This window comes from Humulus lupulus, chromosome 9 (genome assembly GCF_963169125.1).
Source record: "Humulus lupulus chromosome 9, drHumLupu1.1, whole genome shotgun sequence".
Lineage (NCBI taxonomy): Eukaryota > Viridiplantae > Streptophyta > Magnoliopsida > Rosales > Cannabaceae > Humulus > Humulus lupulus.
Genome location: NC_084801.1, coordinates 179,957,610 through 179,969,568, shown reverse-complemented (window position 1 = coordinate 179,969,568; position 11,959 = coordinate 179,957,610). Strand labels below are relative to the sequence as shown.

The 11,959-nt window shown below is 37.9% G+C and overlaps 1 protein-coding gene across 1 annotated transcript; it reads right to left on the bottom strand.

Moving 5' to 3' along the window:
• Positions 1–2,655: 2,655 nt before the first annotated feature.
• LOC133800377 (uncharacterized) lies at positions 2,656–4,722 on the bottom strand. The gene is made up of 4 exons (XM_062238335.1): positions 4,635–4,722; positions 3,756–3,808; positions 2,832–3,224; positions 2,656–2,787 (listed from the first exon to the last, which is right to left on the bottom strand). Exons 1-4 carry the CDS (start codon positions 4,720–4,722, stop codon positions 2,656–2,658), a joined length of 666 nt encoding a protein of 221 aa, XP_062094319.1.
• Between the last annotated feature and the right edge of the window lie 7,237 nt (positions 4,723–11,959).

Here is an 11,959-nt window from a genome sequence, read left to right as displayed (position 1 = left end):
AACTGTGGAAACCTTATGTCGATGGATCCTCTAATGAAGATCGGGGGCAGGTATCATCTTAATTACCCCGGTGGGAAACCGATTCTACTCGGCCTTAAGGTTTGGCTTCGAAGCATCAAACAACGAGGCTGAATACGAGGGATTTCTAGTAGGACTTCGAATAGCCAAAGAGCTCAAAGCAAAGGCTATACAATGTTATAGTGACTTGCAGCTAGTGGTTAACCATGTTTTGGGCGAATATCTGGCTCGCGACATAAAGATGGCTATGTACTTGGAGAAGGCAAAAAATGCACTCAAACAGTTCGAATTCTATGCTATAGAATAAGTCCCTCGAGAACAAAATTCAAATGCAGACGCATTGGCCAGGCTCGCCTCAACTAATGAGGTCGATACACTGATTGTGGTCCCGGTAGAGTTTTTACCGGCTCTGAGTATTAGCGATCCTGACGATGAAGACGTATGCATGATTGACTCATAACCAACCTAGATGACCCAAATAATTGACTACCTTGAAACTGGAAGTCTCCCAGCAGAATGTATTAGATTCCAAGATACATTATTTTGGAAGGAAGGTTGTATAGAAGAGGGTACTCTATGCCATTACTTTGATGTGTCACTCCTCCCGAGGCAAAGAAAATCTTGGAAGAAATCCATGAAGGATTGTGCGGAAACAACACTGGGGGGCCCACGGTCAAAGCAGACTCATTCAAATATGTCAAACGATGTGATAAATGCCAACGGTTTTCCACAGTTCCACAAGCCCCACCTACTAAGCTAACCATGATGAGCTCCCCATGGCCATTCACAGTATGGGGAATTGGCCTCATAGGATCATTGCCAACAGGAAAGGGCGGAGTGAGATACGTTGTAGTCACAATTGACTACTTCACAAAATGGACCGAAGTTGAACCATTGGCCATTATTACCTCGAAAAAAGTCTTAGACTTCGTTGTAAAAAATATCGTTTGTCGATATGGGATGCCCAGAAAATAATATCAGATAATGGAACCCAGCTTGACAGTGACCTTTTTACCCATTTCTATGAGAAAAATAGGATAATAAAAAGTTTCTCCTTCGCGACGCATCCCCAGTCAAACGGCCAGGTCGAAGTGATAAATAAAACCTTAAAGCGCTCCATAAAGAAAAGGTTGGAGGAGGCAAAAGGGAAGTTTCCTGAAGAATTGCCTTAAGTCTTGTGGGCTTATAGAAGCACGACACGAACTTCAATAAGGCATACTCCCTTCTCCCTAGCTTATGGATGCGAGGCCATGTTGCCTATTGAGGTTGAAATCCCTACAATATAGAGCCATGCGTACAATCAATCCTTGAACCAATCTCAGCTCGAAGAAAGTCTAGACCTCATTGAAGAAAGACGAAATGAAGCCCAATCGAAAAATGTTGCATACCAGCACCGAGCTATTAGATACTTCAACAAGAGGGTCAGAGATGGAAAATTCAGATTGGGAGACCTAGCACTAAGGCGTGTATTTCTAGCTACGCGAGATCTGTCTGCGGGGTTACTTGGACCTAACTGGGAAGGACCCTACCAGATTGAATCTATCATTCCGCCTGGAGTGTACAAACTGGCAAGGTTTAACGGAGGATTGGTACTGCGAGCTAGGAATGGCGAACATCTACAATCTTATTATCAATAATGTAGGAATTATGTTTTCGTTGTAACCAAGCATGATTACTTTGTCTGCTTTTTATCAATAAATTTTAAGTTTTGTTGAGAAATTTGTATTCTCTTTTAATGTTGTATTTTTTGCAAACCCTCTTAATCTAATAACCTATGATCACACTCATAGGATATTAAAGGGAGCATAAATGGTATATGATCATACCATAGGTTTGAAAAAATAAATAACATAAAATAAAATGTCTGGATCATTAACCCGACATGAAAATTTTAAAGTGTACACATGAGCTAAAAATGTATAGACCATTAACCCGACATGAAAGTTTATAAGTATACACACGAGCTAAAACTGTCTAGACTTAACCAGACAACAAAATTTTCAGGTGCATGGATTACTAACCAAGCATGAGCTAAATTAGTTTGGAACAAGCCAACCTAAACGACGGATAATAGAAGTTGGAATTTAAAACCAACTACGAATTAAAAGTCGATCCTAAGGTTGGAAAATTTTGCAAGATAAATCTCAACCTCGTAACCGCGAGAACATACTTGAGGATGAGAAAAAGGGACTAAAAGAGCAAGATATAACTAAACTACCAAAATTACATGCCAATTAAGTACTTTCGAGTACATGGTAAAAGTAAGGTTCGACCTTGACATTAACGAAGTCATACATGGATATCTCGAATAAACTGTGCATTAATGCATTGAAATTCGAGCTTAAATCCAATAGATGTATTTGTAAAAATAAACAATTATAAAAGCAAGTCTTTAATATAACATGCTCGAAAAATTTCGACCTGGAAATGTAAAGCATATATTAAGGCAAAAAGTTGAAGATAAAATCAAATGCATAAAAGATTTTCGAGCCAAAAAAACTGTATGCATAAAGATTAAAGATAATACTTAATAAAAATAGCTCTAATCGAGCTATATATTGTCTTCACCCCAAGGGCACATATAAAATAAATAATATATTACAAAAATTTAATAAGACGCAGCCCATGATCTCACCCTCACAAGGTAGATGCTTCCCCACCAGCAGCACCGGGTGCCTCCACCTTCTTCTCAGCCTCGAGCTTGTCCTCCTCTTCCTCCAGCCGAGCTTGCCATTTTTCAATGAACTCGGCCTCTAATTTTCCAAGATGCTGGTGTTGAGGTCGAGGTTTTTGACTCAGATTCGATACATCACCATATCTACGAAGTGATCTTTCTTAGTCTTAAACTCCTCAAGAAGACGAGCCTTTTCACCTTCGATTATCTCGAAGGTTGCCTTCTTTTCCTCCTCCAACTTGGCATTTAGCTCCTGAAGTTCTTTGATTTTGGAGTCCTTTTCCTTGATCTCATAATTCTTGGCCTCGAATTCTTTCAAAGCCACTGCCATCATTGACTCGAGGTCAGACACTTTCTGGGCAGACTCCAGGGCAGCCTCCAGCTTTGACTCAAGTTCGGACACCTTCAACGTCGCTGCTTTGAGCTCATCTGCAAGCTTTAACCGGAGGTTCTTGGCTTCTTGAGAATGGGCCCGGCTTCCAAAGACCTCATTGTTCAACTTAAAATTATGTTGAACAAATGAAGCGAGTGCCTATACACACAAAAAAATGCAAGTTATAAAACATACAAGGTAAGTCTGTTTCGCAAGGTTATAGTACAAAATGACCTACCGAAGTTAGAAGCACGCTACCCTTGTCGAAGATAGTATTTGTGTCACAACATGAGGTGATGAACTCCCATTGAGGGGTGCCAAGATTGCTGAGACTTTGTCCAACTCGGGATAGGACATCCGAGCCCAGACTGACTCCATGCGACCCTGCAACATTATCGAGCTCGTACTCAAGGGCGTGAGTCGAGATTGACAAAAGACATTCCCGTGTGGGGACTTGTCTCTTTGGGGCAACAACAGGTTGTTGGGAGACTCAGACCTAAGGGGGAGGCAGGGGATCGACGAGCGCCACTAGCTCGATCTCAGTAGTGACCCTGATCTCGAGAGTAGGATCGGCGTCCTGGCTCGGGCCCTGAATAGTCGAGACTTGGGGGGGGGGGGGGATGCATCGGATTTCTTGGATACTTTGGAGGGACGCCCCCCTCTATAAGACTCCCTTGGGTGTTTTCTTGCCTTGGCCACCGAGGGACGGTTGATCACGTTATCGAGGTCAGAGTCCATATCGCCTGCGAAAAACATAAGTCACTTTAGTGGTCAAGCTAAGGTTAATAAAAGAAGCAAGACTAAGGATAAAAGAAACCTAACTGGTACTCTCAGCCGACCTTCCCCTATCTTCTGAGGATGCTGGGGGGGGGTCCCATCTCTATAAGTAGAAGATAGGCTCAAGAGGTCTCTATAAATGTTGGTTCCATACTAAACGGACACCCCACCCCAGACCTCGTTCAGACTATACATGGTTTGGTATTGGCCTAACCAACTATCGAACCTACGCACCCTATAGTCTACCCGAGACCAAACATAAAAATTATCCCTAGGATCCGGAAAGAGGATTAGTACGTCGGGTTTGTGCTTAAGCAAAGAGGGAAACCACATGGAGGAGTTGAGCACTACTTTACTTCCATCACCCAAGCTTGGTGAGGTTCATCTTGGGCTTCGTTGCCCGAGGTAGGCCGATCGTGATGGCGGAGCACAGGGGCACGAGCCCGCAATCTCGAAGACCTCTGTTTGGTGGGGGGGGGGGGAGTTTGTCACTAGGAAGAAGCACATGGTCCCACCTTAGGTACTTGTGATAAGTCGAGTCATCCATAGACTAGCCATCCTCTAAGAGGTCGCAGGCTCGGAGTCGGTCTTCATGTAGAAGGTAGAACATGGACCTTCGGCCATAAGGCAGTTGGAGCAAGGTTGCCCTATGCTCCACCATTGTTTTTGAGGGAGTGGGGCGATGGTAATTGGCTATAGGAACAACTAAGTATCAATATCCCGATCCTAACTTTTTTTTTTTAAAAAAAAAAAGAGGAAGAAAAGGGATGATAAGTATGGAAAGATACTTACAGATACGTTGAAAGGAGTAGAATCTAGAAGGGGCGAAGTCGTCCGTCCAGAAGAAGGCGAGCTTGAAGTTTGGGGGATGGTTCGACATATCCTCGAAGAGCCTTTTCTCCCTCGGGTAGCTCGATAAGTAAATCGAGCCTACTGAGAAGGGTTGCTTTTAAGGCAAAATAGATATAGTATCTCTTGAGGCAATGGCCCTTCCCATTTCCGCTCATGGTAGAGCGACCTAAAGGCTGATAACTCCTTGAAAGAATTTGTCTAGAGTTGGAAGGGGCCGAGCCCTACAAAATCCAAAAAATCATTGAAGTACGATTTTAGGGGTAACAGCGCCCCTGCCCTCATATGCTCGCAACTCCATGCAGCGAGCCTGATTTTTCTGTCGGGATTTCCGTCTCCCAGGACAAAGCATCTTCGCTCGTTCGAAGCCGCAGGACGGCACATTAGGGTGCTATAAAGCTTGAGTCTGTGGTAGGCTAGTAGCTCGGATATCTGGCTAGTAGAAGTGATTGAGCTCCAATAGTGCTCAGTCTAAAATAATTCCTCTCTCGAGGTAGGAATGGAAGCGGCTTGGGAAGTGGAAGGACGGTGTGAAAGGTCTTCCATCGGTGAGAAAGAAAGTTCACCAGGCTTGAAGGTGACGGTAACTCTGAGCTTGGGGTCTAGTGGGATTGGTCTGATTTTAGGGTCCGGATCTGGATAATCCGCGACCCGAAGTATTCTTCTCTTTCTTTCTTCGACCTCGTCAATTTGACGTCGAAACCGATCTCGGATGTCTTCTTGTTTGCACTTTTCTCTATGTTCGTGTATCAGACGCTGGTTCCGTGTGAAAGGTGATTCAGGACTGGGAGTTGACGAGGAGTAAGGAATAGCGAGCTTGGGCCCCCACCGAGTCTTTGAGTATTGTGACATCTAACAAGAAATAAAAGGGTGAGGGCCCAGGAAAAGGGAAATCGCAAAGAAAGCGTAATTTTGGTTATCCGAGTTCGAAAGTTTAAGATCACGAATTTAACTCAATCGAGACTAAAGTCTCGAAAAGGAAAGATCAATTTGAAGGTGAGCCTCGAACTATTGTAAAGTTCAGGCTTCGAGCGTGTACCCACATGAGAGGGTGGGGAAGTCGATATCAGTTTTATGGATCCCGGATTTTCAAAGATAAAGCTAACAGTTACCCAAAAAGGTGATATTTTTGGGATTTGTGCAATTAAAACCCTAAATCAAAACGCGTATTTCTTGGCTTACACAAAATGCTATTCCTAATCAGAATATCCCCATTTTTACATATTTACACTAGAAATTTTGGGGTCTAAAACAGTGACTATAACTACAACAACATCATTCGGATCAAAAGTTTGCCTAAGCATCGACGTAAAAGCCTATGTAAAATTGGTAAAAACCAGTAAATGTTTACTCAGACAGAAAGAAGAAAAAAAATACACATACCAAAGGAAAGGATTAAGAACGTGAACTTACACAAAGTTGTTTGTGGGAATGATGAAATTGTCAACTGGAATGTTGGTAGAAGGAAGGACTTCACATAATTGAGTGTGTTGGAGGTATATTTTTTCCGTGGTTTGGAAAACATGCAAAGAAATCTCTGGTTTTTCTTTTTACTTTTTCTAGTGCGAGTTTTTTTCTGTAAATAGACTAAAAGTAAATGAGGAAGACGAAGTGGGCATATTTATAGACCCCAGGGGATGTCAAGGGTCAGACTAATCTAGATCGTTGGTTTGTTTGGAGTCTGATCCAATGGTTGGGGGTGTAAATATGGTAATGGCAGCAAAAAGGAGATACAAAAAGATGAGGGTAGATGTAAAAGGTACTCAAGTACTCTGACTACACAATCCTTGGCTGACGCGTGTCCACACACGAGTGTGGTAGGTGGTTCGATTTTTGAAAGAAGTAGTTCAAAAGTTTCCTTCTCATAGGATTCGAACTAATACTTTTGAGGGGGCAAAATGTTACACCCAAATTTCGAGAATAGAAATTTTCATCTTGAAAGTTAGGCTCGTAAAGTGTAAGCTCAGAACAACATGATCTCGTTCAATTTTCATCTTGACTGTCTCGTTCAATATTAAAATGAAGACGTCGTAGGTGGTAAGCTCGGAACAACATGATCTCGAAGGTTTGAGCCAAGCTCAAAGTTACAGTGACAGGGGTTCAACACTTGTTTAATATTACTAGTATATTTTTATTAGCATCAATCAAGAAGGTTCGAGCCTGGATATTGCAAGCTTGGAGGGGACGACCTAGATAAAGATACTTAATAAGACCGAGGGAAGCCAAGCTAGCAAGCTCGTGATGATTTTCTGATCTCGAAGATATGTAAGTCGAATGTGTGAGATCGATGGCCAAGTGCGGATGCGGTTACTATTTAAAAATCCCTATATCTAAGGGATTTGTTGTAATATGTTAATAAATCTCGAATGTCATGGGATTTATACGCGTATTATATGTTTATATGCATTTAATTGTAATTATTTTGATATTTGAATCATAACTCCCTGAAATGAGAGGGGAGATATTCTATAAACCAGTCTATAAATAGATTGGAGAAATTCATTTTTAGACACACTGAAATTGGCATTGGGAATACTCTATTGAATTGCTTTCTAAAATCTTTGAGAGAATTCCATAGTTGAATAACATCGACTCGTGGACTAGGCAGATTTTAACTGCTAAACCACGTAAAAAAGTGTGTTTCTTATTTATTTTTCTGAATTTGTGTTTAGTGCTCTTCATTTCTAATTTGACGAAAAACGGCGTCAACAAGTACATTCCTTGGAGAAGGTTGGTGTCTTTGAGCCTGCAACTCAGGCTCGAACAATGCGACTCGTGCTCGAGTGCTAATAACAGATCTTGAACCACTTAACAATTTGTATAAGCGTACTGCTAACATTTGTAGATACGAGTCTAACTTCTTCGAGCCTACATTTAGAGGCTATTTATTTTATTCTCGAAATTTGAGTGTAACATTTTTCCCCCTCAAAAGTGTTGTTTTGAATCCTCTGAGAAGGAAACTTTTGAACTCTACTTTTGGAGAGTGTGCCCACCCATCACACTCGAGTGCAAACACGTGTCATTGGGAGATTGCTGATAACTCTACAAAATAGAGTTATTTTACCACTTTTTATGTGCTAATTGTTGCTTAATTCTTGAGTTTTTAATTGATTTATTAAGTTTTTAAGTAATTTTGAATTTATTAGTCTTCTTTTGATTTTATATATTTTTGTGTATTTTTATAGTTATTTTGTTGTAATATATTGTAGTTTAATTATTTGAATTATTGTAGTTTAATTTGTGGTAAAAAAATGTTATATTATTGAGCTTAAGTGTTAAATATAAATTAAGTTATAATTAATATGTTCAAAGAATTAGCTTGATTTATTTTATAATTGAAAATATTTGAATTTGATTTAATTTATGTTTATTTTGTAGGGAGTAAGTTGTATTTTTTTTTGCTTTAAAAAGTAAAGAAAAGAAAGGAAAACAAGTGGCAAATTTGAAAGAGCATAGCTTGAGATGTGGCATTTTAATCACTCCTGTTGCCTTCCCACGATGACTCCACCTTTCCAGCCACTTGATAACTCTACAAAATAGAGTTATTTTACCACTTTCTATGTGCTAATTGTTGCTTAATTCTTGAGTTTTTAATTGATTTATTAAATTTTAAAGTAATTTTGAATTTATTGGGCTTATTTTGATTTTATATATATTTGTATGTTTTTATAGTTACTATATTGTAATATGTTGTAATTTAATTATTTGAATTATTGTTGTGTGTTTAGTGGTAAAAATAAATGCATATTTATTCAACTTAAGTGTCAAAACAAATTAAGTTTAAATTAATATTTTCTTTAAATTAATGAGATGTATTTGTATGTTGAAAATATTTATTTGAAGTTAATTTATACTATTTTATAGAAATTAATTTGCATTTTTTTTTGTTTAAAGGAAATCTATGATAAAAGTGGCATTCTTGAAATGCCTTAACCACCAAGGCCCATCTCCTAGCCCAGGCCCGCCTGCTACAGCACCAAGAAGCCTACCTCCATTCGGCTTCTACATCACCCAGCAGCAAGCTTTCATCTCAGCCAGCATCACACAATTCCAATGCCTCCAGCAAGCCTCCATCCAGCTGCCACCTGTCCCATTTTCTCTCAGCATTCGGCTTCTACATCACCCAGTAGCCACCATCATGCCAAGCACCAAATTCTGCCTAGCCAAGACCAACGTGGGCCTGTCCTCTTGTCCAGCCCAACCGGCCCAGGTCCCCAACTCGCCCAGCAGGCCCCAAAGCTCCCCAGCCGCCTGTTACTGCCATACAACACCTCTTGAGCCCATCATTTTGCATTTTGTCCCCTATGACAAAATTGCCAACTTTTTACCCTTTTGTCTACACATTTTTCACCACAACATCATCATTACACCATATAATTTACCTCTACATACCATATTTATTTTATTTTATTAATCTAATCAATTTAATTAATTTAAATTGATTATTTTAATAATATCATTTTGGCTATAAATATGGAGTTTCAAGACCATTTTAGGGTGCTTAATTTTTGGTTACCATCTTTTTTCTCCCACTTTCTCTCTACCATTCTCTCTTCCATTTGGGTTTTTCAAGAGCATTTTGCAAGTATGTATGTCATTTATTTTGTAATTTCTATTCTAGTTATGTGCTTCTAATCTTTTTCATAAGATTATTAAGATCATGATGAAGCAACTTGTAACTAGGTAATATTTATGTTGTATGTTGATTTCCCTTGTAATACAACAAAGTTTATGGATTTTTCTTCTTCATATATTTCTTTCATCTTAAATATCTTGTATTTTAGATTGTTAGAACATATTTACACTTTGTTCTTCATTAGTGCATAAACATAATATTCTTTGTGTAAGATGTGTCATTAAATTGTACACATCCATGCTTGGAACAAAAATATTATGTTTTGCCTTATAAATAATGTTCATTGATTTATTTGTTATTTCATTAGATTGATTTACACTAAATGCTTTGAAATTATAATTTTGAAAAGTGAAGAAAAATCCTATCTTTTTATAAGAAATTTGTGTTTAAAATTATAAATCTTTTTGGAAAAGGATAGTTTAAATTATTTTAACTATCACTAAAACTTGGGAATCAATATACTAATAAATATTATTAAACTTAAATTTTGTGGATTCTAGTATCTTAATAATCTTTTCTTTTAACACTTATTTTCAACTCATTATTGGTTTATTTTCATTCTCTTAAATAGCTTTATTTTTCAATCTTTTATTTTATGTTCATAATATTAAAACTCATCAATCTTTGGAACTAGGTTAGAATTTATTACTTTTGATTTAAAATAGTTTTCTTTTTTTTTTAGACAACTCCTTTGGGTTCGACCTCGTGCTTACATGAAAACTATTCTATAAATACGATTCGTGCGCTTGCGAGTATAAATATTTAAAACATACCCGTTTTGGGTCCATCAAGTTTTTGGTGCCGTTGCCGGGGAGTTGCAAGAGAAAATAAACCAAATTTATCTCAAGGTTAGTAAATTCTTCTACTAGTTATTTTAATTTTTTGCACTTAAAAAAAAAACTAAAAAAATATATATATCTATAAAATCTAAAAAAAAAAAAAAAAGATAAAAAGAAAATTTGGGACGGTTCTACCACCCATATAAAAAAAAACTTATTTATATTTATTGCATTTTTTTTTTAGTGACGGCATTTGTGCCTCCTAATTTTTCTATCTTTTTAATGTTTATAGTTTATGGGCACTTGTGCCTCCTAATTTTGTTGTAATTTTATTTCTTTTATATCTTTGTTAGTTGATGTTGACCCAAACTCTTAAGTCTCATTGTTTTGATGATTAACAAATATTTGATTATTAGTTGTTACTAATGATTTGTTGATTTTGTAGCAAAAACCAAAGTGAATTGGCATTTCAAAGTCAAACTCATGACCAAGGGCAAAATGGTCATTTTACCAAATTTTCCGGAAATGACCCGAAATGGATTTCAAGACTCAAGAAACTCAAGATAAAGGTTTAATTTCATTTCTTAGTCTTGTAAAGTGATTGCAAGTTTACTTTAAGTCATAAGTATAAAATTTGGCTCACTCACGTACTAAAAAATGCTGATTTTTTAAAATGAGAAATAAATATCATAAATTCACTTTTAAGAAAATACATCCCGATACGGACGTAACGCAATTGGAATTTTTGAAATCGGATAAACGAGCTAAAAGTTATAAAGAATTGAAAAACGGGAAAATGGCATAATTCAGACTTTTGCTCTCTGTTTGCCATCCGGAATTCCGGATTGGCAACCGGAATTCCGGTTGCTCCCAGACCGGAATTCTGGTTCCCCATCCGGACTTCCGGTTCGCGGCAGACAGCTTCGAAAATTAACCCCTAACGGCTATAAACGGCTAGTTTTTTCCCAAACTCTATATAAACTCGTTTTTCACTCAAAGTTGGTGGTTGGCTGAGCATTTATTACATATATCAAACCTAATCCATTGATTTCAAAGAGCTTTCAAAGTTTAACTCATCCAAACACATTTTCACACACTTGAGCCAAAATTTGTATTTATTTATTCTAAGTGTGCTTGCTAATCACTCTAGGTTTCTCATTGTATTATCATACTTCTAGAGTGATTTTTGCTTGTAATATCAAACACATTCCCATATTGTGATTGAGGTGAGGTTGGCACCAGTTTTGTAAACAACACGGTTAGAGTGAGATTGGCACTTCAACAATCCGAAAAAGAGGTTGATAGTCCTTGGTGGTGGAAAACTATTGTAAGAGGTTTGGAAATACCTTGGTGAAAAACTCCCAGTTGTAAGGGTTAGTCAAGCCCGCTAACTTGGCTCGATAGTTGAACTCAAAGCTAGGTCCATAGCTTTGAAGACCAAGGACGTAGGTGGCTTAGTTCTACCGAACCTTGTAAAATTCGAGAGTTTGCAATTTATTAACCTTCAACTCTTTACATTACAAGTTTGATTATTTGCTATATCTATTTGATTGCCATATTATTTGCTTTTACTTGATAAATTTGATTTATTGCATAATTTGGCATATTAAGTTTTAAATTTCCGAAATTAGTTTAAATTTCCAATTCACCCCCCCTCTTGGAAACATATCTTGGGTTAACAATTGGTATCAAAGCAAGGGCTCATTTATTTGATTAGATTTCACAATCTAGAGCATGGCGTTTCCAAGTAATTCACAAAATAACATGTTAGAAGGTTTAAGCACAAATAGAGCACCATTCTTCAATGGAGTAGACTTTCCCTATTGGAAAATTAGGATGGAAACTTATCTTCA

Coding starts and splice junctions, on each gene's coding strand:
- LOC133800377 (XM_062238335.1), bottom strand. CDS start 4,722: ATGTCGAACCATCCCCCAAACTTCAAGCTCGCCTTCTTCTGGACGGAC. Junction 3,225..3,755: donor ACCGTCCCTCGGTGGCCAAG/GCAAGAAAACAC, acceptor TTGTGTGTATAG/GCACTCGCTTCATTTGTTCA. Junction 2,788..2,831: donor AAGATCACTTCGTAGATATG/GTGATGTATCGA, acceptor CCTCAACACCAG/CATCTTGGAAAATTAGAGGC.